Source organism: Pleurodeles waltl, chromosome 1_2 (assembly GCF_031143425.1).
Source record: "Pleurodeles waltl isolate 20211129_DDA chromosome 1_2, aPleWal1.hap1.20221129, whole genome shotgun sequence".
Classification (NCBI taxonomy): domain Eukaryota; kingdom Metazoa; phylum Chordata; class Amphibia; order Caudata; family Salamandridae; genus Pleurodeles; species Pleurodeles waltl.
The window spans coordinates 298,141,960-298,168,817 of NC_090437.1; the positions used below are offsets into that span (position 1 = coordinate 298,141,960).

Here is a 26,858-nt window from a genome sequence, read left to right on the forward strand (position 1 = left end):
TGGCGGGAACAGGTGTCGTGGGGCCCCTGGGGGCCCCTGCACTGCCCATGCCACTGGCATGGGCAGTGCAGGGGCCCCCTAACAGGGCCCCAGCATGATTTTCACTGTCTGCATAGCAGACAGTGAAAATCGCGACGGGTGCAAATGCACCCGTCGCACCCCTGCAACACCGCCGGCTCCATTCAGAGCCGGCCTCTGTGTTGCAGGGCCTTTCCCGCTGGGCCGGCGGGCGCTCCTTTGGCGGGCGCCCGCCGGCCCAGCGGGAAAGCCAGAATGGCCTCCGCGGTCTTTTGACCGCGGAGCGGCCAAATGGCGGTGACCGCATGGCGGGCGGCTACCGCCGCCCGCCTCGGTCAGAATGATCGCCTAAATTCTTTAAAAATGCATGTCTCCAGTTCTACTGATTGGATTTTGAATGTTTTGGTCATGTTCTATTTATGAAATTCAGCTCTAGTTGTCTAACCTGGTGTGGGATTCTCTTTTTTTGTTGCGTTGTCACTGCATAACCGCTTGAAGTGTTGCACAAACACTTTACACATCACCTCTAAATTAAACATGACTGCTCTATGCCAAACTCCCAGGAGGTTGAGCACAGGTTAAGATGGGGTTTGCTTGTGTTTTACCCTGACAAGGATTATGGTTTGAGCATGGCTCACACCCCAGTCAACCAACAACCCAGTTTTTCACAAACCCTATCTCCTCCCATAGTTGTGGCCAGGTCCCTTCCTTGTGATCTTTTAATGAGTCAAAGAGCTCCCTTTGAAGTGTTTAGAGATGCCCAGCTCTCCCCTCTCCAGTGTGTCCCACCTTGCTTATAGGAATGCAGCAAAACACAAATCTGTCTAGGGGGATTCCTCTACCCCCTAATATCTTCACCATGCAGGCCTGGTTCTCCCCAGGGTGTTCCATATAATGTACCATTACGGCCACTTGCACTCAGCGCACACATTCTCTCTGAGTGCACTGCACAGCACTGTAGCCTTTCTGTATTGTGCCACTTTTGGGCACACATACACCCAGCATGCACATTGCCCAAGTGCTTGCTGCCCAACAATACACCCTTCATGTACAATACTCTTTGCAGGTACACATACACCAAGTACATGCACTCACCATGCATGCACTGCACAGCACTGCCATATCCCTGTAGTGTTCTTTCCCGGGTACACAATCACCACTTGTGTGCTACACAACACTTCACACTGACAGATGTCGACCAAAGAGCGAGTTAAGCACACAGTAGAAGAACTTTAAAAAGTGAATGTGTGTAGGCCTCACTCTAGTGACACAGGTTAAAAAGACCTGTTCACTCCTGATCGCTACTCGATATGCTGCCACCAGCATGCTCATGTGCTGCATTTAAACTTATGGTGAAAGCAGTAACTTTCCACCTCTATGAGGGTAGCACTTTGGCTGCCCCCACCTGGTTTAACAAACTGTGGGACAGACCTATGTAATGGCACACACGCATGATCTGTTTTTACCTATGAAAACATAAATCTGCATTGGGGATCCAGACATCAGTGCAGTTGGTCACTCCAGGCGGGGGTGCATGCCCGTTACCATGAAGACTACTTTTCTGTCCTAGCTTACGCTGCCATAGTGTCCAGGTCAGGGCGCAAACCTTTCAGCCATATTTATGAGGTCACGCAAAGCCACTTTGTGTCACTTTGAATGGCCTCATGGATATGGAGTAAAGCAAGGCACCACAAATCGCTGATTTACCTTACTCAGCGTTAAGGAGACATTCCATGTACATTATGTTGGGTGTTCCCACGCAACATCCATGGATTTTGATGCACCCCATATTTACAAGGCCATGTAAACCAGGACAGGTGCCAAAACCTTATGCCTCCTCAGGGAAGGCGGAAAAAAGAGAAATACCTTTATTTCTCCTCGTTGTTTCCACCCAGGATTGTTTTGTGCAGGAAGGTGCCCCTATATGCACAAAAACAATCCTGCCTACACCATGGTGCTAGGGTGCCTGCATTGGTGCTAGGCAGCCAAAACAGTGCCAGCGCAGTGGGAAAGGGCGGGAATGCACCATATTGCATAGAAATGGCACATTCCTGCTTCTTCCCTTTGATGTAGGGCAGTGCAGCAAGGTGACTTGTTGCGCTACCCTGTGACAAAATTCAGAAATCTGTTCCTGAGTATTTTCTCCATTACCTGTTATACGCTACGTATTGTAATGTTATAAATGAGTCTTGTAGGATCAATAGTGTGTTTAATATGAGTGCCCTGGTGGACATAATGGGTTAATTCGTGTACAAAATAGAACAGGGGGTAGGCATATCATACTATGCTTGATACATCTGTAGCGCTCTGGAAGGTACGTCCATCTGGTCAGAAACACTCCAGTAGTAAGAACTGAAACCCAGAGCCTCGAGATGGCAGTCTGACATTCACGATCCATCCCACCTGGGGTAACGTTGCATATCAATGTTGTAGAAATGTTGGGGTCATATGTAGCGCAGGAAGATGCTAGAGCCTTCAGGATTCTTTTGTTGGTTATCATTTCAACTTCCCACAATATCCTGTATGTAAATAAAAGCATATTGTTTTTTAAAGCATTAGCGTTGCCTGCCATGGAGTCTGTGATGCGACTGGTGTGTTACACCAGTAATACCAAACCTGCTGCAACTGCCTGGAGTAAGCATTACCTGCTTGATCCAACTTCCTGTGAAGAGTAGGATATACAAAGGGAGTACCTTGATTAATTAAATGGAATAAAATAATAGTTAAGGCCCCGTGATAGTACTGGTAAACAATATTAACATTCTGAATGGTTTGGGGGAACTGGACAGCAAATATGAATGCTCCTTTTGTTGACTGTAGCTACTGATATAATTTGCTTTATGGAGCATTCCGTAGCTTTCAGCGCCCCGGCCATAAGAGCACTGTGGCATTTGCATCCCACCCCTCCATCACCAGTCCTTGCCCCACATACTCCACCTACTTGTGATTTCATTTAAGGTATTTTCAATCTGCCTTATGTATATATTTGCCTGGTGTTGCCCTGCTGAAGATGGAAGGGACAAATCTTGCAGACAAGGCTGCTTGTTGAAAAACAGGTCCTCCGTGCAGCTGTGCCACTGCCCCCTCTGTCCTTTGCAATGGAAAAAAGAAAGCCACTCTCACTTCACAGGCAAGGTGTCCTGGGTCCACCCCTAAATGCAGCAGAAAAGGAAGCACAGCTGCCTCACTCTTCTGAAGTAGTTCCTAGGTGAAATACATGTCGCAAGTTTAAATTCAACCAGTGCTAGCTTGGCCTATGATGCCTTTGCAAACTGTGGACTGTGTAATACTACATTGAGTAAGAGTAATAGCTGGTGCTTACACCGCTTAGTATAGGGAATATCATTCTGATAGACAAGTTATTCATTTAGTAGGACTAAAAGAAGAACTTGTCACTGGATTTCACAGTTTCTGGGTGATATTTACTGCATTTGTAGATAGCAAAATGATGACATGAAGTGCTTCATGAAAAACAAGTTATTCTCAGTTTGGTATGCCTCATCCATCGGGGTCTGTGGATGCAGATAGGAGGTGTTGGTAGTGTGCACTCTGTGGTAAACTTTTTGTTGACTTTGTGAGAGAGAGGGCCTCAGTTCTCCCTCCCATGATGGCTGGGTCATCTCCATGGTCAAAGTTTAGCCCCTTGAAAGAGGAAGGGCTTATATTTGTGAAGGCCATTCCCTTAAAGGTAAGGCAATAGGGTCAGAGACGTGCATTGGTATGAGGGGCACAATTAAATTTAAGGAAGGTATTCTATTTGGTAAGAACTTGAATAAGATTGAAAATAGACAGTGGCATCTGCCAAATGAGGGGGAATTGGTTGGATCTGTTTTTGGCTGTCAATGTTTGAAGACTTCTTGGTTTTCAGTGGGGGGGGGGGGCACAGAAATCATGTCTCTGTAATGTTTTTTCATCTTGATGTTGAATGATAGTCATGGGGAGGCCCAGGGCATGAGGCACATGACTGACATGGTGTAAGAGGTTGGCCCTCTATGTAGTGTGCAAATCTAGGCATACTGTGCAGGGGGTCCAGGCAATCACACGTTGGTTTACAGAGGTAAAAACTAGATCACCTAGTGCTCTATTTTTTATGGTAGCTTGGTTGAGCAGTTAGGTCAATCTTGGAGAAGTGCAAAGCATTTGTTGTACTCACAGCATCAATGACGCAACTCACACATTCCAAGGAATAACTCAACACCAATTGATAAAATACTTCAGATTTTTACTTAATTTTTAAGGCCAAGATTATCAAAATTGATTAAATACTTTTTGAGATATGGATTTTTCAAGTTTAAGAAAAATACTATTTGTGTGCGTAATTACACACCATGGGAATCATTGGAAAATCACCTTTAAAAATACATATAAAATCACACAGTTGCTTTACCAAGTTCTTCTTTTGCAGGTTGGTCTATGTCGTTGGTGGGAACACTGTGCCAGCTGGAGAGGTTCAGACAGCTCCCGGTTCCAGCAGGAGCAGTGGTGAAAAGTCTCTGGAGCTGGTGCAATGCCACTGAGGGGACCACTTGGAAAAGGTCTGTGCAGCTAAGTTTAGAGGTGGTTCCTTGGGGTCCCCTTGGAGTGTTTAGGTCGCAAGGGGTGAGGGACTATTAGGGCCCAGCAGGTTCATCATTGCAGGGCACTGAGTGGCAGGGTGCAGAGCGAATTGGTGAGCCAGGAGCTGTGCGCAAAGATGCCCTTTGGATCTGGAGGTAAGTCACTTCAAGGGTTGCTTGCAGGACAATGGGGGCACTTTAGTGGGAGGTCTAGGGTGTTCCTGAAGTCCCTCGACTAGGGCTTCCTCCTGGTCCTTTTTCAGCCCCAGGTGGGCTGGTTTTCCTGGTGTCCGACATCAGCCAACAAGTACCCAGGGTATTGGTATGCTTCGGCCACTAGGGGGTGCAGTGCCACCAAACTTGGCACACTTGCAGGGTTTGTCCTCGTGGTGTTCCGGTTCGGGAGTTAATGGCCAGTCAGTGAAGTGACCCTCACTGGGTTGCTGGTTTCTTCTTTGTTGCAGAGTGGAACCTTCACTCTGAAGGGAGTTCCTGGGCATTTGGCGAAGTCTGGAGGGTCTGGGTTTCTTGAGGTCACTCCAGTTGTCCAGCAGTTCCTCAGCATTGATTGTCGGGTCCTGGGCGCAGCAGGAAGGGTTTGGCACCTTTTCTTTGTGCAGCAGGTCCACACTTCTCGTGCCTTGGATCTTCTTTGTGCTGGTCTTCTTTGTGTCCTTTGAATCCAACTATCTGGTCTAGCGGTGCCCACTAAATAATGTATTTAGTGGCCGTTTTAGGAGGATCCTGGTAATGTCAAATGGGACACTTACATTTTGGTGGTTACACTCACTATAGTGACCACGTCCTGTGGGAAGGGTCACTTCCCTTTCCCTGATTGGCTATTTTCCTTCCATCAAAGATGGAGGAAAATAAAAGGTGGTGTCCACCTTGCAGGCAGCACCTTAGGGGTGGTGCATGCCAGGTGGGGCCACTCTCCCTACTCTTTGTATGGTTTCCCATCTTTGCTCCTGCCAAAAGTGGTGGGTTGAAAAGGGGTTGACCATCTGCTGCTAGCAGCAGGCCTGGGGGGTGAGTTTCAAAGGTGGTAAGCCCTTTGAAACTCGCTGCCAGGGCAGTGCACATTCCTGAAGAAGGGGGGTTAGCACCTTCACCCAGGAAGGGCAGTGTTCTACAATCCAGAGAGACTGGGCTCTCCCCCAAGTTATGTATATTGAGTGTCTGGAGGTGGCAGGCTGGATAGAACCAGTCAGCAACCATGCCAGAATAGTTAGCTTTTGCAGGGGGCACCTCTAAGGTGACCCCTGGGTACATTTAGGGATAAATCCAATACTGGTACCAATTTGGATTTGTCATTCTGAGTTGTTTGATACCAAGCAACCCAGGGTTCAGAGTGGCCATCATGTAGCTGGGAAACTTGTGCTGACCAGTGTCCAGTTAAAATGGCTGCTCTGTTCACTCACTATGACCCAGGTTTAGCAACAACACAGTGGGGGCATTTTGCTCATGCAGTTATGCCCTCATAGATAGCATGGTGCATCCTGCATTAGGGTTGTAAGGCTTGCCAGAGGGGTGTCTTACCCATAGTAAATGCAGTGTATGATGGGCAGGGCACACAGGCTGTGGGCCATGTCGCGTTTGTGTTTTAGGTTTGCACCAGGACACTCAGCCTGCAATTGCAGTGCTTGGGTGCAGCTGAATGCAGGGCCCTAGAGGGTGGCACAATCAGTGCAGCTGCCCTTGGGAGCCTACCCACAGTACCCCATGCCCTGGGTACCTAAGTCCACTCTTTTTTTTTTGATAAAGACATTTTATTGATTTTGCGAAAAAATAGGTCAATGATATATACATTTAACAAGGTGCCAACAGGGCACCTAACAGTGGTCGGTCCCAAGTCCCAGGTCCCAGGCATCAGAGTGTAAATGAAGGTCCTGCACCGCCTAAGTGACTGCTGCGGCCTCCCACTTCCCCCATATCCTATCATATTTATTCGGGCATCCTCTGGCCTCGTACACCAGTTTCTCACGTTGCGCACACCAGTCCACTCCTCGCCTCCATTTAGCCAATGCTGGGGCACCCATGGCTTTCCAGTTCGCCATTATTTCCCTCTTGGCCACCAGGCATGCCACCCCAAGGAAGGTTCGATCCGATCTTCTCAACCCAGTGTCTCCCATAATCCCTAGTAGGAGAGGCAGTGGCTCCCTTTCTATGCTTGCCTGTAAGACTCCTGAGACTTCCTGCAGGACCGTCCCCCAGTAGGTCACCATGACCGGACATGTCCATACCATGTGGAAGAAATCGGCCGCAGGGTTCATGCATCGTGGGCACTCAGCTGTGGGTTGGAGGCCTGCCCTGTGTAGTTTGGTGGGTGTGAGGTAGCCTGTGTGGAGGTAAAAAGTTTGTATTAACCGGAAGCGAGTGGCCATTGTTAGGGTACGAGGGGCCATCAACGGTTCGCCCCAGTCCATCTCCTCCATAGGACCCACCCATCCCTCCCATCTCTGGCGGAGCCCCCCCAGGGAGCAAGCAGTGTTGGCGATCAAAGTACGATATATCTGGGAAACACCTCCCCTGCCCAGATTCCCCATCAGTACCTTCGCCTCCATGGGGTTATATTCGGGTATGTTGTCTCCTGCCTGCACGTGTACTAGTAGGGCGTGGCAGAGCTGGAGATACCTATGGAATTGTGTCTTGTTTAGAGAAAAGAGTTTCTGGAGGTCCTCAAATGATCGCATATGTGATCCTCCCCAAACATCGCCCAGTTTAGAGATACCTATATGGTCCCATTTCTGAAATCCCTCCAGGCACGCCACTTCCGTTAGGTGTTTCCCGTACCATAGCGGGGTCTGCTGGGTAAGGCGCCCCCACCACCACGACAGCTTCTGGGCCTCCCGCCAACCCAATAAAATCACTTTGGTCACTTCTGGGACATCCCGGGAGATCGGGCCCCCGTACAGGGCATCAAAGATCCGCGGGTAGCCCAGCGATTGGAGTTCCAGTCGGTACGCCGGGTCCGACCACCCGCCCCCCACCCAGTCATTGATCACGAGCAGGTGCATCGCGAGGAGATAGTAATGGATGTTGGACATGCCCAACCCCCCGTCGTAGACATCTCTTTGGCAGGTTTTGAGCACCAGGCGCGGACGGGTGTCGCTCCACATGAATTGACGCGCCAGCGAGTCCATCTCTTTGAACCATTTCTTAGGGATGGGGTGTGGGAAGTTTTGCAATAGGTATAGGAGTCTGGGGAGGATCATCATCTTGTAGAGTACTATTCTACCGAGCAGGTTTAGGGGGAGGGTCCTCCAGCACTGTAGGTCAGTTCTGATTCTTCTGGTTAGCGGTGTAATGTTGAGCTCCCATGTCAGCTCAGGGAGTAGTGAGACGTGTATTCCCAAATATTTAAAACTATTCCTTCACACTGGGATGTTACGCTGCCAGTCCACACATTCCCGGGAGCGATGTAGGAGGACCAATAGGGACTTATTGGGGTTTAGAATCAGTCCAGAGGCCTCCGCGAAGAGGCCCAGAATTTGCAGGACGCGAGGACCGCTTTTAGCCGGGTTGGAAATGTACAGTAGGACATCGTCTGCGTATAACGCTACTCGGTCCTCTGGGCAGGCGGGCCAGGGCCAACCTTCGATCAATGGGTCCTCTCGCAGCAGTATCGCCAGGGGCTCGATTATTAACGCAAAGAGCAGTGGGGATAGCGGGCATCCCTGTCGGGTGCCACGACCGATGGGGAACGAGTCGGAGACCACTCCGTTCACTTGTACCCGGGCCGTCGGATTAGAGTAGAGGAGCCTCACCAGGCCTCGGAATTTAGGCCCGAGTCAATTTCTTTGCAGAACGTGGTCGAGGAAGGACCAGTCCACCAGGTCAAAGGCTTTTTCAAAGTCGAGTAGGAGTAACGCCAGGGGGGTATGAAACCGGGTCTTTTGATGCGCCAAGGCCAGATGTAACGCCTAATGCAATGCCGAGTACTGCGGGTAGGCATAAAGCCGCACTGGTCAGGATGAACCAGAGTGGGCATCACCTCCCTCAGCCTGGAGGCGAGGATCGAGGACAGCACTTTGATCTCCGTATTTAGAAGTGAGATGGGCCGGTATGCTGAGCAGTGTCGTGACGGGGTTGGGTCTTGGGGATCACTACAATTGTGGCTTGGTCGATCCCGGTGGGGAAGCGGCCATGTCTCTCAGCTTCTTCGTACATACTAAGCAAGTGGGGACCCAGAATGTCGCCGCATTTGCTGTATAACTCTGCAGGGAATCCATCCGGCCCCGGGGTCCTGCCCGGTGCCAGACTGGCGATCGCGCTAGCGTTTTTCGCAAGGCCAATAGTTTCATCTAGTCTATTCCTTGTCGCCATGGAGACTCTGGAAAGAGTTATGTCGTTTAAAAGGGGAGACTCTCTTTCAGCAATGGGTCTGGGGTGCTCTGCATATAGGCGCGCGTAGTAAGAAGCAAAACTTTGCGCGATTTCAGTGGGTGTTTTGGAAAGAGAACCCGAGTCCTCCACAATTTCAGGTATGACCCTGTTGGCTAGAGGGCGGGTGGCCAGCCAGTGTAAGAGTTTCCCGTTTTTATCCCCCCAGCCATATATTTGTGCTGCTGAGGCCCTCCAAATATGTTTTGCTGATTCTAGTGCTAAGTGCTTAATTTCTTCTCTAACCATAGTAAACTGTCTCAAAATAGAGGCCGATGCTGAGGTCACTTGCTGGCACTCCAGGGTTAGCGCCTTGGCCTCCAACTCAGACACTCGCGAGTCTCGGGCACGTTCGCGTGAACGCAGGAGATATTTGGCATGTCCTCTGAGAGTGGCCTTGCAGGCGGCCCATATTGTACCTGGAGATGGGACCGATCCCAGGTTCAGCTCGAAATATTGAGTGAGGTGGTTCCTAATTTCATGGGTGTAGTCGTTGTCCTGTAGGTACCATGCGTTCAGGCGCCACGTCGGGCGTCTGGTGGTGTCCGCACCGCCCAGCCGGACACGCACTGGCGCGTGGTCTGAGACCCCATGAGGTAGCATCTCTGCACCCGTGACGCTGGTGATATCTAGAGCAGGCATAAATACGAGGTCTATTCTGGACTGTGTCGAGTGGGCAGCCGAAGTGTGCGTGTACTGGCGCTCCCTGGGATGCCAGGTTCTCCACACCTCACACAAGCCGAGGCTCTCAGCCCAGCTGCTAAGACTCGAGGCCCGGTTGGATCTACTAGCGGTGATTTCGCCAGATACATCTAGACTGGGGTCAAGGACGGCGTTGAAGTCCCCTCCCAACAGGGTGGTACCCTGGGGGAGACCCGCTTTCACGTGGTGGAGTGAGAGTAAGAATGCGTCAAGTCCCGCCGGGGGGCCATACACACATACAAGGTTTATCGGTGACCCGTGAAGAATCCCCGTAACTGCAACAAATCTGCCCTGCGGGTCGGAATGCGTGGCTGTAACCACCATGGGTAGCAAGCGGTGGAGTAGAATGGCCACCCCTCTGGAGAAGCCCGCGTGATGAACTCTGTTGTACCTTCCTCGCGCGAGCATGGGGCACCTAGTCCCGAGGAGTTGGGTTTCTTGTAATAGGACCACTGAGGGGGAGTATCTGCGGAGAGTATTGAGTACTGCGGATCTCTTGATCTTGTCTAATAGGCCATTTACGTTCCATGAGATGATCTGAGTTAGTGAGGGCCAGGCGTGGGTTTGCGTGGGTGCTATACGGTATTGAGTACCTGTCTGTGGACCCCGGGACGACCGTTTCAAACATAACAGTGAAATATTAAGACAACAAAGAAAACTAATCAAATTTTACTATCTAAACCCGTTTCAAACTCTTCACCCCCCAACCACATCCCTCCCCATACTCCCTCCCTGGAAGCATCTGTCACCCAAGTACCCAACCAGAACCAAACAGCCAGAAGGACTGTTGTTGGGGTGGAGTGGTGGACCCCTCCTTTTAGTCGGATCAATTGCAATTAGCAGTCATAATTCAAGTTTTATCGTGGCATGCGTTAAGGAGGTGCGAAGCCACCCGCGATGTCTCCTCCAGAGCCCGCGCGGTGTGCACCGGGCGGCCCAGGTCCTCCCAGTGTATCTCGGTGGGGACCTAACGACTCATATCAACCAAGCACTGGGGACTGGCTCAGGCGGTTATCATCAGCGGCTTGGGTTGTGTCCCGGGATCCCGAGGGTCCGACTGGAGCTCCCTCGGTCTGTGTATCGGGGTCTCAAGCTGCCTCGACGTTCGTGGGAGTGCCTGAGTCTTTTTACCTCCCTCTTCAGGATCTGGTACGCCTCCGGCTCCTCCGGGGTCTCCCCAAGGGGTGGGGGGGCCCTCACGGGAGGCCTCCCCCACCGGTCTCAGGGGACCCCCTCCGGGCTCCGACACCCTCCTCCGTTAGCCAGTCCCACGCATCCTCGGGAGATTAAAAAAAGTACGCCTTCCCGGCCATGAGGACCTTAAGTCTCGCAGGAAAGAGGAGCATGTATGAGAGCTGCATTGCTCTAAGCTTTTGTTTTACGTGCTCATATGATCGGCGGCGGGTCTGAACTTCACGGGTGTAGTCTGGGAAGATTAAGATCTTATGATTCTCCCATTGGAGGTCTTCGGAGCGTCTAGTTTCTTTAAGGATAGTGTCTCGGTCTTTGAAGTTAAAGAAGCGCGCAATCATCGGGCGTTTTGGGCCACCCGGTAGGGGGCGTGGGGCAAGGGCCCTATGGGCACGCTCGACCGCAAACCAGGGTGAAAGAGTTTGATCTGGCATCTAGGTCTTAATCCACCGCTCTAGAAATTTGGGGGCCTTGTCCTCCTCTACGCCGTCCGGGAATCCGATGAAGCGCAGGTTGTTGCGCCTTGATCGGTTTTCTGCGTCCTCCGCGCAACGGTGTGGCTCACTGGTTCGTGTTTGTAGCTGGGCCACCTTGGTTCTGAGGTCGGTTAGCTCGTCTTCAGTCTGGGAGACCCGGGCTTCCACCTCGGTGATTCAACTCACTGCGTTTCTGAGGTCTTGCCGAATAAGGCCCACGTCCTCTCGTACTTCCCCGATTTTGGTCTCCACGGCCGCTTGCGATGATTGGATTGTCTGGAGGATGGCATTCACTCCGTCCGGTGCCGGGCCTCCACCAGGTGCGTCTCCCCCTCCCCGGGGACCCGCCGGCGTCGTGAACTGGTCGATCTTTTGCTGGGAGGCCGGGGGTTGTTTGTTTGCCTTGTCCTTCCCCATCTTGGCGCGGGGGCGAGGGTCAGTTGTATAGTTTCTTGAGGTACTCCAGGTCGTGTCTCAGGGCGGGCATCCGCCGGTAGGGCTCTTTTGTGGTAGGCAAGTTTGCGTGATCTCAGTTCTTTATTTGGAGCGTAGTGGTCGCAGGTCCGCTCCTCCCCGGGAAACCCCGGACAGTCACCTGGGCCCGCCCGGGACCACGTCAGGTGACCCCAGCTCAGGATCGCCGAAAGGCACGAGTTCAGGGACACCCTCCGGCTCCGGGGACACTCCAGCGCAGGATTTAGGTCCCTACACCCTCGGGGCGCGACGCCCCCGCAGCGGGTCCTCCACGGCTGATGTTGGTGGGTATGTGTTGACTGCGCTGCGACCGCGCGACTCGATAGGGGCCCAGGGGACTTTATCCCCGTCCGGTCGGTTCGCTTCAAACCGCTATGGCACTCTAAAGTAGGCCCCACTTGGCCTGGCAACCCGGAGGCAGTCTGAGACACCGGGCTCCTCTTCCTTTTATTGAGCCTCTTCCCCTGCCTTTCCTTTTAAAGTGCGTTGTTTCCCCGGCGCAGCACCTGGGCCCCAGCACAGCCGTCACCCCCCCGGCTCGCCGCGGACCCTCAGTGTACCACTCACCTCGATCAGGGGTCCGGGGGGGGGCCCCGCCACGGGGGACGCTCTTCCCGCAGCCCCCTCACCACCCAGGCCAATCCAAGGGGGTCCTCTCTTCGGAGCGGCTCGATCGCCACGGCTCCCGCAGCCAGTGCCGTCAGGCAGGGGCGTGAGGTGGCCCAGGCCACCAGGAGCCCCGCTCGCAGGCCGGGTTAGCGCCGCCCCCTCAATCCACAGGGGCTCGCGCCCCGGAGCTCAGCGCCGGCTCCCTCCCAATCATTCACGGCGCCTCTGGTCCAGGGCAGCCGCACCAAGGGGCAGGCGGCTCAGTGTCGGCTTCGTCGAGGCGGCCCGGCTCCAACGGCCATTTTGACATTCGGGCCGTGGCAGGTGTACGTGGTTCGGCTTCACCACCGCTCACCACAGCAGGATCCCAGCGCGACGGAGAGACCGCGGGGACGGTTGGCACGGCACCATTAGGTCGCTAAATCGCGATAACTTTGAGTGGATGACGGAGGGGTCCAGAGCACTCTCAGAGTGCGACCGCCATCCTGACGCCCGAAGCCACGCCTTACCTAAGTCCCCTCTTACTATGCACTTATAGTGGTAGCTAAGGGTGTATCCAATTGTGCCAATGCATCACAATAGTTTTAGGGAAAGGGCTCTGGCCCAGGGAACCTGGTTAGCAGGGGCCCTGGGCAACACCAATTTCTAGGTTACATCATACATCAGGCAAAAGGTGGGGGCTAACCATGTCAAAAAGAGGCTATTTCTCACACATGGTGTCTGTGCAGCAGGTGACGCCCAATTTCACTGTAAAATAGAGATGATTTAATAAGTAATTGGTTTTGCAGTGACTATCTCCGATCACTTAGCACACACATCTATCACCCCAAACAAAAACACCATATTATGGTACAGTGAGTGGGTTCACACTATCAGCCGATGTGGGCTGGACAGGCAGGAAACTGCGTGTTTTGTTATGGTGAGGCGGGAACCTCCTTCTCAAGGAGCTGGCCTTGCAACACTAGGCAACTGAAATAGATTTTCATGGTTGAGGAGGAGGAGGAGGAGGGTGGTGGAAGATGAAGTACATACTAAATGTGACAACAGTGTAGCCATTGGTAATTAGAGAATGAGGTTTTTGGCATGGCTACTGAGCTTGCGGAAAATTTCAGAGAAGAGAGGGGGGCATTGAAGCCTGAAGAAGACGAATGTGAGGCATAAAATATTACTTTGAAAGGTAATGTTTTCAAGAAAAGTTGAGTACAGCTGAGGAGAGCGAATGTAGGGTTAACAACCAGGGTAGATCACAAATAAGAGAAAGGTGAGCAGGCTGGGGTACCACCAGTGTACGACAGGACAGGAGGGAGTGGGCAGAGGACATCCTCGTAGGCTGCGGGAGAGGTGTTGAGTCAGACACTGGTGCACCACCTCTTGGCCAAGGCAGAGAGTAACAGGTAGAGAGCAGCAAGTTGAATCATCAGAGAACTGAGAGGACAGAAAGACAAGAAAGACTCAGTAATACAAACCCCCAAGTAGCGAAAGAAAGTTGGATTCAACAGCAGATAGGGTTGAAGTGGGCAGACACCAGATAGTATAGGGCAGAGAATCAAAGGATTTTGCAATGAGGGTTGTTGCAGGTATATAGAGTAGAAATGTGCATTGCAAGACAAATGGAGGGCATGAAAAAGTTTGTGTGAAGAGGGTGTGTGAAAAGCAGTGTTTTTAGCCCTAGAGAGTAAAGGGAGAATAACCAGAGTGGGAAAAGCATGTAAAAGAACACTTGGAAAGAAAAACAGAATCAAATGCTTAAAGATTGGTGATTGGCTAATAGAAGGAAAAAATGGTGTGATATCCACAGGAGGGAGGGGTGCAGAGAGGTAAAGGGGATTTGTGTGTAAGGGAGATCTAAGGGGCAGAAGGAATGGCTCTTGAGGTGGGGCCAGAGGCGCAGGGACCCTTAGGAGAGAAGATGGTTAGCCTACTTCTTAGAAATGGGGTCTTTGGTTGGCAGTCAGGTTACCCCTTGTGCAAGCAAGGACCCTCACTCTAATCAGGGTAAAAGAGAATCACCCTCAGCTAACCCCCGCTCACTCCCTTGGTAGCTTGGCTCAAGCAGTAGGCTTAGCTTCAGAGTGCTAGGTGTAAAGTATTTGTACCAACACACACAGTAACTTAATGAAAACACTACAAATTGACACAACACAGGTTTAAAAATAGAAAATATTTATCTAAACAAAACAAGGCCAAAATGACAAAAATCCACAATACACAAGTCACGTTATCAATAAAAATGCAAAAAGAGAGTTTTCATGTAATTTTAAACACACACTAACACTGTGAGCATGAAAATGCACCTTGGGTGCGTCGAAAAAAACCTGCACGGGCAAGTGTGCATCAAAAAGGGCTTGCAATGCATCAATTTCACTCATGAGCGAGATCTTGCGTCGTTTCTCCTTTCGTCAGGTCAGGCACGTCATTTCTTCTCTCCGTAGGAGAGCGATGCGTCGATCCGGCCAGCACTCTCGGGTCTGGGCAGGCCTTGCATTGTTTTTACACGCCCACCTGCACGATGATTGGAAAACCACGGAGCGCAGGCTGCGATCTCACCAGCCTCCGTCAGCGATGCTGTGCGTCTTTTCTCCAGACCCAGGTGTTGATCTTTGGGTCGCGTTGCAGGCAAGTGTCGATTCTCATCCGTGAAGCTGGCGGCGCGTCGATTTTTCAGCCGCAGGTCGGAGTTGCATCGATCTTTTCCCTGCAAGGCGTTCTGTGCGTGGATTTCTTCCTCTTAGGCTGCCAGCTTCTCCTTTCAGGGACCCAGGAACTAGATAGGCACCACTTGGCAGGATAGGAGTCTCTCCAGAGACTCAAGGTGCTGGCAGAGAGAAGTCTTTGCTGTCCCTGAGACTTCAAACAACAGGAGGCAAGCTCTAAATCAAGCCCTTGGAGATCTTGACAAGATGAAAGGCACACAAAGTCTTTGCCCTCTTACTCTGGCAGAAGCAGCAACTGCAGGATAGCTCCACAAAGCACAGTCACAGGCAAGGCAGCTCTTCTTCCTCAGCTCTCAGCTCTTCTCCAGGCAGAGGTTCCTCTTGGTTTCCAGAAGTGTTCTAAAGTCTGTGGTTTTGGGTGCCCTTCTTATACCCATTTTCTCTTTTGAAGTAGGCCTACTTTAAAGCAAAGTCTCTCTTGATTGTTAAATCCTGCCTTGCCCAGGCCAGGCCCCAGAGGCAGGCACAGCCCTGTCAGGTGTAAGTGACCACTCCTCCCCTCTCTCCTAGCACAGATGGCTCATCAGGATATGCAGGCTACACCCCAGCTCCCTTTGTGTCACTGTCTAGTGTGAGGTGCAACCAGCCCAACTGTCAAACTGACCCAGACAAGGAATCCACAAACAGGCAGTCACAGAAATGGTGTAAGGGGCAACTAACCTTTTTCTTCCCTAAAAAGCAAGGAGTTCTGAGAGGGGCCAACTGATCAATAGCTATCTTGACCCTCTGATTGAATCTGTCTGTAGTCGACAAAGAGAGTTTCTTTGCTGCTTCCCAGCCTGAAACCAATGCTGGTCTTAATTGTTGATCCTTAGTGCTGTTCCAATGTCTAACTGGTTTCATTGAAGGACTGACATCCTGAGGGGATGAAAGATTTGTCAGTCTAAAAGTAAGGAGATGGTGGTCGGTCCAGTCCGGAGCCCTATTTTGTAGAAAAACAAGATAATTATGACGGGCAAATATCCTATTGAGTAGGTGGTCCGCCCTATGAGTGGCTGTCATAACTTTTAATTTCCAGTCAAACTTCGCCAGGAGACTCAGGAACCTATTGATATGAGGGTCCTGACTATCATCAAAGTGAATGTTGAAGTCCTCCAGTACAATACATTTATAGAAGTCATAGTTATTGGCTTGATTATGGATGACCAGTGATGCAGAAAAGTGGAGTAGGATCCCGGAGGTCGGTAGACCAACAATCCCTCAAACAGCATAGTATTTTTATGACGTATTTTTAAGCAGACACCCTCACAAATCTCTGATGCAGCGTTTATGGCTTCCCACTGACAGCAGAAGATGGACTTAAAAATTATCGCCAGCCCACCTCCTCTACCTGTAATTCTATCCAGTCTTAGAAATGAATATCCAAATGGAGTGGCTGCTATAAAATCAGGACTAGATTCTTCTCTAGCCCAAGTTTTGGTAATAAAATGGCAATCTAAATTATGATGGATGATCAAATCTTCTATTTCGGTCTTATGTTTGACCAGAGAGCACGCATTGATCAAATCAAAGCATTAGTAATGACAACCTCTTCATTTTTGTGGCTTTCTCGCACCACCTGTGGTATGGTATGAGGAAAAGTGGTATTAGATGGTGCCCTGGGTGACCAATTGCAATATTCCCAACTCCAGCCTTCTAAATTTTCTGGGTTAACCCCAACCCTATGCTCACACCCCTGTCTTCCTGCCACTGAGAGGAGGGCGTGAGAGGAGTAAGAAATACGGGCCAGGATGGGCCTAAAAGGGACATAACCTCAGGCCCCCGGACCCTAACAGATGCAGACGGGCGCAGATGGGCTTGCATTAGGCGCTACCGCATCTTCTCCTGAATAAGAGCTGCGGGCTCAATTACAAACTGCCCACATTCCCTCAAGATGGTCGTTCCCAAGTTCCAAAGGGGAGGGCTCTAGCAGACCCACACTCCTTTTTAAAAAATGTACTGAGCAACGGGAAAGTGCCTGAAAATCAATAATGCTCCACACAAGATTAGCAAGAAAAAGAACTCGCACAAGCCACAAATAGGAAAGCGTAGGTAGGGACCTATTAAAACATAATAAAATATCTGACAGTAAAATCCAGTCTTTTGTTCTTCTGTAAACAGAACTCCTTATATTTAAGCCCTTCAGCAGAAAGAAATGCTGATAATCTTGTTTTATTCTTTATGTTTGGCAGTAGTAAAAACAGAGGTGGTTACATTTTTCATACTTTTCAGAGTTCCATTGGTTCATTCAGCAACGTGTTATGCTCATTAACTAAAGGATATAGGGCCCCATGACGTACATTATAAGAATATTGCTTGAAATTGAGAAGTTGTGTGACCATACAGAGAAATGAGACTGAAGGGTGAGTCCCTTATTGCGGTCATGGAACCCTGAGGTGACTTGCAATAGCCTCATAACATATGGCAGAAAGTATTTTATTCCTTATAACACATGGTCACACCATCACTCCTACAACAAACTGTGTTTGGCCTTGATCTTTTATGGGAACGATGTATTATGGTTGCAGACACGGATTATAAAAGCAGAATCTGTAGTATGAAATTAAAAAAACAACAAGCACTCAGTAATTTGTTGCAAAAGTATTAGAGTCAGTTTAATTATTTTAAGTTGGATTAAAACATGGTGTCGCACGGAATATAAACCTGCAGTGAGATTCTGTCCTTTCTGTAATAAACAATAGAATGCAAAATATAAACTCCCTTAAATATCTCCTTTATGCTGGTTAATTCTCATTTTAGTAAAACAGATCATAAAAGAAAACGTTTTCAGTTTTCATTGTTTACACTGCAGTTGCAATGGTGCTCTTTGATCTACCTTTCACCACTGCTGCTGCCTCAAACGTAATAGGTTATCACAAGTACACCAACACATCACTTCATTATTACAGATGACTTCAAATATCAAAGCTCAGCTGTAATGAAGAAAACAGAAATAGGCTTTTATACAGGGATTGCGAGCTCCTGTTTATTATAAACAAATGTTTTATTTGATAATAGCTATTAAAATCTATTGCATACAATATCATAAAAATGGTGTAAGCTAGTAATATTGCTAGGAGATTTTTTAATGCTTTCAACTTAATATATGTATAAATATGATATTGTCTATAGCCAAAAGGTAACGGAGAGCTGTACAGTGTCAAAGACAAGCAAAAAGTCACTGAGTGGTAGGAGAGGTAGCTGGGTTGTGGACGGGTAATGCATTGTGATGTAGTGTTCTTTGAAGAGGTGAGGCTTCAGCTGTTTTGTAACTTAGAGCATGGTTGGGGCAGTCTGCTTTTGTTCCAGGCCTTCAGTGCATTGATGGCAAATGCCTGCTGCCTTGTTTTTTTGTTTACCCTTCTTAGTCTCAAGACCGGTGTTCTGGCTGAAGGTGTGTCGAGAGTGACAAGAAATGGTGGCATTGTCTGCAAGATTTGGAAGGCTCTGGTTGTGCTTTATTTGTGAAATGATGCTGCTGGTTTTAAAGATGGTGTGGGCCGGCAAGGAGAGCCACCGGAGTTCCACCACAATGGGAGTTATGTCATCATTTCTTCAGGCCCTGTATGAAGATGCTCTTAAATAGTGCAAGTATGGGGAATCTGGGAGGCCATGGAGCGGGGTCTGAGCTTCATCCAGATGCAGTAGTACGTTGAACTGAACAGGAGCTCTGCAATCGCTTTCTGGAAGGAACAGTTTCAAATTCTTTAGAAGATACAGCAGGTATCGGGCCAGCTTTGTGTTTTTGGCAGTGTGTTCTTTGAGCGGGGAGGTTGGTGTTAAGAGTGAACCCAATGGCCGTGCAATTTATGGAAAATTAGGATTAGAATCCATCAAGGTTCCTGGTATTGAGCCTGTGGTTCTTGCCTAATAACAGAAATCTTGGTTAGGTTTAGAGTCTGGTGGGTGCTGGACAACCGGATTTGGATGATGTGCAGGCAGTGTTTGAGGCACTGGGTGTTTGAAGCAGAAGAGACTTTCAAGTAGCAATCCAAGTCAGTGTCAATCTTTTAGGTCAGGTTTAAGAGGATCGCATTTTTGTGTCACTCTGTCCAACAGAAGTCTCTTCAGCACACATGAAAAAAATCATCCATACTGCCGTCTTGGTGAAAACATTCTAGATGCAGTAAGTTGGTAATAATATTAGACCTGAAAGGTTTCACTGGGAAATGTAAAAGTACAATGGAAGAGGAGGTGTTAGGAATTTAAGGTAGGAAGCATGAGGATTTAAGAGATTTCAGAGGTAGGTTTGTGAGAAGCACCAGCAACAGGGTACTTTATTTATTTATTTAGTTATTTATTTGTATCACATTACTAGGTAAATTGTCTCAATGTGCCTAGCTCTGCTTAAAACCATCAAATTGACACCTTAGAGTGTGGCATGGCCGGGGACCTATTCAAGCTGGCACATTTTGTCCTTTCTGAGTAATGGGATGCTACTGCCTAACCAGCACCACATTACACTGTAGCATCTAGAGCCACTGGACTCATCTGGTATGGATCTGTTAAAAGACAAAGGTTGACAGATTCACAGAATAGGAAGAGGAGGGACTGCAGGGGCCTGCACAAGGCAAATGCTGGCAAAGAAGCATGAAGGTACCAAATGAGCAACTTTCTCTTTTAGCAGAATGGGGTTGAATTTTCAAGCGATCAATGCCATTGCAGGGGTCGAAAAAAAAGGTCATTTGAAGGAGGTGTTCAGAAATAACACCATGACTGACTGTTTTCCTTGTTAAGAAAAGTTGCATGTACATTGAGTGATATGAGCTAATTGATATGATATTAGGGTCCTGTGTGGATAGGCTCAATCTCAACAATGACCAGAAAGTCAGGAGGAAGACAGTGGCCGATGCACTTGTCAGAAAACCTTTATGTACAGTAAGTTAAAAAAAAAAAAATTGTCTGTAGGAAAAGCAAAGGATTGGTAACCCCAGAAAAAAATGTGATGGGGTCCAGGACAGAGAACTGGGTAGAAGGTAAGGTGCAACACAGTCAGACAGAAATAGGAATGGGTTGTGTTGTCAAGAGGGTAGGGCAAGCTCAAAGTACATAGGGGTTTATTTAGAAGGCCCTTGAGCTGGCGCAGCATCATTAGTTTTACACTGTGGCAGCAGAAAAACAACTCCAAAGCTACAAAATGACACTAGATGCCTCTAGCGTCAGACGTTTCACCCCTGGGTGCCAGTTAGCAGTAATGATATGCGAGGTAGGTGTTCCCAAGCAAAAAAGACAACACGCACAACTGACGCAGTGAAATTTACAACATTTCAGTGCAGCATTCTGCGACTTCACTGCGTCAAAAAAACTGCGCCTGCTCAGACCAGGTGTTAAACTGACGCAGGGCTTTTTCCTATAGGAGTCCTCCACACATTGCTGGAGTAGCGTAATTTTTTGACACTAGTCCAGCAATGCATCAGGTTACTGCCAACAGATGTGTCAGAATTTCAGATTCATCTGTGAGGACATGTGCCATGGAGCTCTGTGTGTAAATACAGCACATTAACGGCATCCTTAGGGAATTCTTAGGCAGCACAAGAAATCTGACACATCGGAGCCAAAGCGTCAATTTCTTGTAAATTTGGTCCATAATGTATTAGCCTAATATTTAGGGGCAAGGTAGCATTTATGGCTTGTAACAAAGGACATAGGGGGTTATTCCAACTTTGGAGGAGTGTTAATCCGTCCCAAAAGTGACGGTAAAGTGACGGATATACCACCAGCCGTATTACGAGTTCCATAGGATATAATGGACTCGTAATACGGCTGGTGGTAAATCCGTCACTTTTCCGTCACTTTTGGGACGGATTAACACCTCCTCCAAAGTTGGAATAACCCCCATAATGTGAGCTTTTTTTTGCTTAAATAATAAAGCAGGTTTTACCAACTTTCCCACTCTCCAGAGCCGTTCTATAGTTTTTATGCATATGTTGAACAAGACATTGTTTCTGATAATTTTGTATTATAGCACTCAATGTTTTACTTGTATAAAATGGGATGACATCTTTTTCAAAATATTTGCCTAACATTCAGAAATATAGTAGAATTCTATAAATGTTTCACACGGATTTTGATAGATATTTCGTAGGTTGAAGAGCACTGTAGAAATAGATTTTGAATTGAATGCTAAATAACAATTGCCACGAAAGTACTTGCTCAAATTAAAGTGGTCATTTTTGGTTGAGGTCCTATCTTTCATAGACCCAATGTTTGTGGACCTCTTCATTTGCTCTATGGCAAATTAGAGGTCTCGGTGCTGTTTTTGCCCCCAGTCTCTTTTCAACGCAGTAGATGCATTTTTCATCATCATATTCAGTGTTTTGAATTTTCTAAACATGTAAATGCTGTTGGCCAGTGGGATTCTTGGGCCTTTTAGCAAATTACTCAAGATACATGAAAGTTTAAGCGATGTGACCTGAAAACAATCTCAGATGTAACTGTACACTTTCTCAAAAGGGGCCTCCCTTCCCAAAGGAGAGTTTTAATTCATATTTCAGGCTTTCTTCTATGAAGCACTCGTAATGCGAGGGACTGGTTGTACCATTCAGCCCAAAGAAGTCCCAAATGTCAACATTTTCATAGTCAGAACTAAAAATGAGAAAAGAATAACATGTTATTGTGTGCTGTCCTGAAGAAGGTTTAGAAGGTCTTTTGCAAAATAATATTGATCATGAGTTCCATTGTTGAGCTGAATGTATAATGAAACAATATACTGGAAACCATACTCACATGCTTATGTAGAAACCTCTTTGAATCCATTTGTAATACACTGATCTGGTTACATTGCTGCTCCAATGAACTGAGTTGTTATTAAGTCTAAATTTAGTGTCAATGAGCAAATAAGTGTGATGAATTTTGCAGTACTGCAGCTACAAATACAACACCTAAACATGATTTAAAGTTCAGTGGCAACTGAAAATCCTCCAGTTTCAGATGAAATTATAAATATGGAGTAGAATACACAGGCGGAATTACATCTGTCATAGGGATATGTAAGGAAATTCCTTTTTTTGCATGTTCACCACCACATTTTTGGACTGAGGCTGCTGTTTTTTTTACTCTGAGAGTGCACAGAGGCCTGCTCACCAGACCTCAGTGCCAGTATTCTAACATTTTACCAAGTGTATGCTGAATTGGCTACCCCCCAAATGGCAAGGACTGACTTACTTATAAGTCCCTAGGATATGGTAGCCAGGACATGTAAGGCACACTGTCCACCCAGGGCTGCAGCACTGTTTGGTCCACTCTGTGTGTCACAAGGTACAAAATGGTTCCTAGCCTGCTGCTGCAGACTGGAAGAGAAGCTGTCACACTGCTAGTTTGACTTTGCCATTTAGACTAATAGCAAAGGTGCCACTTAACTTAGTATATGTAAGTTGCCCCCATGGAAGGCCTATGTAGCCACAAGGCAGGGAGCTATATATTATTAAGTAGGACATGTATTTTTTTATATATATATATGATGTATGTGTATATATATCTTAGCAGCAACACCTCTAAATTGTCGTTTTGGTGTGGAATTGCTTGTAGCCCCATTGGCAGACACAGGGTTACCAGCTGACTGCTCAGGCTGGCTAACTTCTGAATGGGACTACCTTGCTGGGTACTGTAAGGTATCAAATTAATCGTAACATTAAACCTGACTTGATGCCAAAGTTGAATATAATATCACTATTAAAGAAATGCAACTTTTAGAAAGTTGCCACTCTGTGACTCAGTTGTCCAGTGCCTCACATGGTCATTGGCCACCAGACAGCATTCTTCCCACCTGGGGAGTAATATGAATGACTAGCCTGCTGCAGGGCAAGGTGTTAACTACCCTTCACAGGAAGCCACTTAGGGGCAGATTTACAAGGCCTGTGCGCGACAGTGCATCACTTATTGTGACACACCAGCGACGCGTAGTGCAGAACCATTTCTACAAGTCCACACAAAGCCACTTTGCACGGCCTTGTAGATATGGTTTAAGGCAACGTGGCGCAAGTCACTGCATTGCCTTACACTGCATCAGGGAGGCGTACCATGGGCATTGCTGTGGTGTTCCCATGCAACATCCATGGGTTTTGATGCATTCCCAGGTTTACAAGAATCTGTAAACCTCGCAATGCATCAAAACGGTACACCTCTGCAGGGCAGGTGTAACAAGGAGAAATATCTTTAAAGAAAGAGGAAACTAACACTCTGAATGTTTTTTGTGGAGTAAGGTGCCCCTTCCTGCACAAAAACAATCCTACCTAAAACGCAGTCACCCTTGCACCATGGTGAAAGGGTGCCTGCGTTGGTGCTAGGCAGCAATTTGTGCACCAGCACAGGGCAAAAGGTCAGAAATGCACTGTATATTGTAAATTCAGTGCATTTCTGCCCTTTCCCTGTGGCATAGGGCAGCGCAGCAGGGTCACAGGGCTTGTAAATATGCTTCTTTGGGTGCTAGCCCAAAAGACAAGCTTCAAAGGTGAAGTTGCCTTTGGTGGTCAAATGGCAATCCCACTCCTGAAGGGCTGCCCCTTTGTTCAGTAAGACATGCTGGCGACAGGGACAGAGAGGGGAGACAAGTGCCCAAACCAGTTTTCCTGGGAGCTTTAAGCCCACACGTAGCCACACTCCTAGGGTGGACTACCAGCCACCAAGCAGCTGAGGAAAGGTGCAGACATCCTGGGAGTGGGTAGAATAGTGCATTTTGGGATTGTCAGATGCCACACATTGCCGGAAAGTCATCACCAAGAGAGAGGGGACCTGGTAGCCCATAGGCTAGTGACTGCATCATCTCCTGAGGGCACTTTCTGAGAATAAATATGTCACCCCCGGCACCCTGATCCTCAGATCACACCGAAACTGGGACAAGGACCGAAGAAGGACTGCCCTGCTGACAGGCTGCACTATCTGCTGGACTGAACTTGCTGCACCTTGGGCTACCTACTGAAAAGAGGACTGTGCCTGGGGCTCGTAGCTTGGGTAAAATATTCCTGGCCCAGCTCCAGACCAAAGAAGTGACTCCAAGGATCAGTGGGTTAACCACTTGGAACCAGCTCAAGGGACAAAAGAGCTGAAGTAGTCCAAAGCAGCAAGTCAGTAGCCAGTTTGAAAGAATTTTCACCCACTTCTGCTGAGCACCCCAAGAGACCAATCCTTGATGGCCAAAAGTTGCACCCGAGTAAACCAGACATGGGGGTATTGATTGAGTTCAAATTGGTCACCCAAGAGGGACACCAGCCTCCACCAAAGAATACCACTTTGACCACTGTGTATGCAGACCAATAGTCCAGCCAGTCCTTGGCCTTCTACTGGCTCAAAGAGCGCTTTGTGGGACTCCAACCTCTGTGGCCAAAGTCACCCCACCTGACCCGTGGACCGAGGCATAACCCGCAAAGGCACCCCCGTCGAGAGCAGAGCACTGAGAGCATCTTTGAGCATCTTCATCTCCTGTTTCCTCAGCATCAGGACCAATCCATTGAAGTTCATGCGGTCGTGCTGTAAAGTTTGGAAGTGGACTGGAAAATACTCTGGTGGCCAAGTAACTGTCCAGATCTTCAGACCTTCTCCTGTGGTGTGTGGCCACCCAAGCGTGGTTGGAGTAGCCAAACTTTTACAAACTTTTGAAAAGTTTTCAGACTTTACGGTTGCCATTGCTTGTTTGAGATTAGATTAAAAGATAATGGCCCTCATTCCGACATTGGCTGGCGGCGGTCGCCGCCGGCCTGTCGGGGGCCGCCAGAATACCGTTCCGCGGTCGAAAGACCGCGGCGGTGATTCTGACTTTCCCGCTGGGCTGGCGGGCGGCCGCCTTCAGGCCGCCCGCCAGCCCAGCGGGAAAGAGGCTTCCACGATGAAGCCGGCTCGGAATCGAGCCGGCGGAGTGGAAGCTGTGCGACGGGTGCAGTTGCACCCGTCGCGTATTTCACTGTCTGCGAAGCAGACAGTGAAATACATTTAGGGGCCCTCTTACGGGGGCCCCTGCAGTGCCCATGCCAGTGGCATGGGCACTGCAGGGGCCCCCAGGGGCCCCACGACCCCCCCTACCGCCATCCGGTTCCCGGCGGGAGAACCGCCGGGAACTGGATGGCGGTAGGGGGGGTCGGAATCCCCTCGGCGGCGCAGCTAGCTGCGCCGCCTTGGAGGATTCCTATGGGCGGCGGTACACTGGCGGGAGACCGCCAGTGTTGCCGGTCCGACCGCGGCTTTACCGCCGCGGTCGGAATGCCCATTGGAGCACCGCCGGCCTGTCGGCGGTGCTCCCGCGGTCCTCCACCCTGGCGGTTTGAAACCGCCAGGGTCGGAATGAGGGCCAATATTTCTTTAAAAATCTGTATCTCCGGAATCCTCCGGTAGGTGGATTTTGCACATCTTGGCCTCTAAAAATTCATAAAAATATAATCTATTTTCATAAATTGGTGTTGTGTGGCTTTCTTATTTTGTTGTTTGGTAATATTAAATGCTTTACACTAGTTCCTTTGTTCAAGCCTTCCTGCTCAAAGCCATTGCTACCGAGGGTTGAGATTACGGTTGTTCAAACAAGCCTGACTGTACCCAAGACAGTTTTTGTGAGTGTAAGGCACCACAGCCATACCTATAATACACCCAAATCCTCACAGGATAGTACTGTTAATTGAAATTCAGTTGGTGGATTCTAGTGTATGGAGTTTTCTACAGAAATTGGAGGATGTCCAGCTATCCGGAGTGCTACGCTCCTGTTATATCACGCTACCACATTCTTTTGCACTTCAGTACGACCAGTCTTTGCTGGTTGTAATTTCCATTAGGTAAAGCAATATATGACATCATTACGAAGAAAGGGTAGAATTGTGCACATACATCTTTACTGCACATTTCTACAATTATAATTCACCCTCTGTAGGCCTCGACGGGCAATAGTCTTTTTCTATTTTGACCAAGGACACAAACTTCAGCTAGAAAAGTGTTCAGACCACAATAAAGATGCCATTATTAGTAGGTCTGGCAAGACTTTAAGGCCAATGAAAGTACCTAACTTCTGGTGCTGCCACAAATGGTCTCAAGAGGTCTCTTGCTTGTAAATAATGGCCTAAAATTGTTTTTTCACTAGCAGGACAGCAGTGCCCAAATGGCAAACATTATTTTAGAGGGGTCCTAAAAATCTTTCCATAGGGGCTGTTTGGGGAGGCAAGAGACAAATGGATTATGATTAAAAACAAATGTAAAAACATAATAGAGGTCAAATGGTGTAAAAGAAAACTTCCCCCCGAAAGAAAAGATGGGGCACCTGTGGAAATTCTTTGGCTCACACGTGTGATAAACAGGTAATAGTGAACTAAGTTTTAGTTTTTAAATTACAAAGTAGTGCAATTTGTGCCCCATGTGCACTTTTTATAGTTGTGACATTGAATGTCCTTGCCCAACATTCATTCTTTGTTTTGTTTACTTATAGGTGCACTGGAGAAGATTATTTGGAACTGCAAGACATTGAGGTGTCTACCTGGGGTCTGTGGTACAATCTCGTGGCTCTTGCAAGTCTCTCCCTGATTTTTCTCACAATTGCATATCTGAAATTGCACTTCATGAAGAAGTCTTCATAAGCTTTCCATTAATAAATCTGTGAAACACATTGCTTGCTTAGCTATTGTTTGATTTTGGTTCTTTGTGACATTCAAGATATTATGTCAAGTTACTGGTTAACACAAAAAGATGGCCTCTTGTGTAACTTTAACCTAATGCAGGGCTTAAACTGCTTCATGAGTGCCAAGCTGAGCAGACTTGCCATGTGCAGATCCCAGCTGCTTGCTCTA

The 26,858-nt window shown here is 48.4% G+C and overlaps 1 protein-coding gene across 1 annotated transcript in view; it reads left to right on the plus strand.

The window, feature by feature from the left end:
- Window positions 1-26,648, plus strand: part of LOC138254123 (broad substrate specificity ATP-binding cassette transporter ABCG2-like) — a 610,690-nt gene extending 584,042 nt beyond the window's left edge. Inside the window, exons 15-17 of the mRNA XM_069205809.1 lie at window positions 7,337-7,356; window positions 25,613-25,641; window positions 26,501-26,648. Of these exons, the coding sequence (XP_069061910.1) occupies window positions 7,337-7,356; window positions 25,613-25,641; window positions 26,501-26,648 (197 nt within the window). The remainder of the gene's footprint in view (window positions 1-7,336; window positions 7,357-25,612; window positions 25,642-26,500) is intronic.
- Window positions 26,649-26,858: the final 210 nt, after the last annotated feature.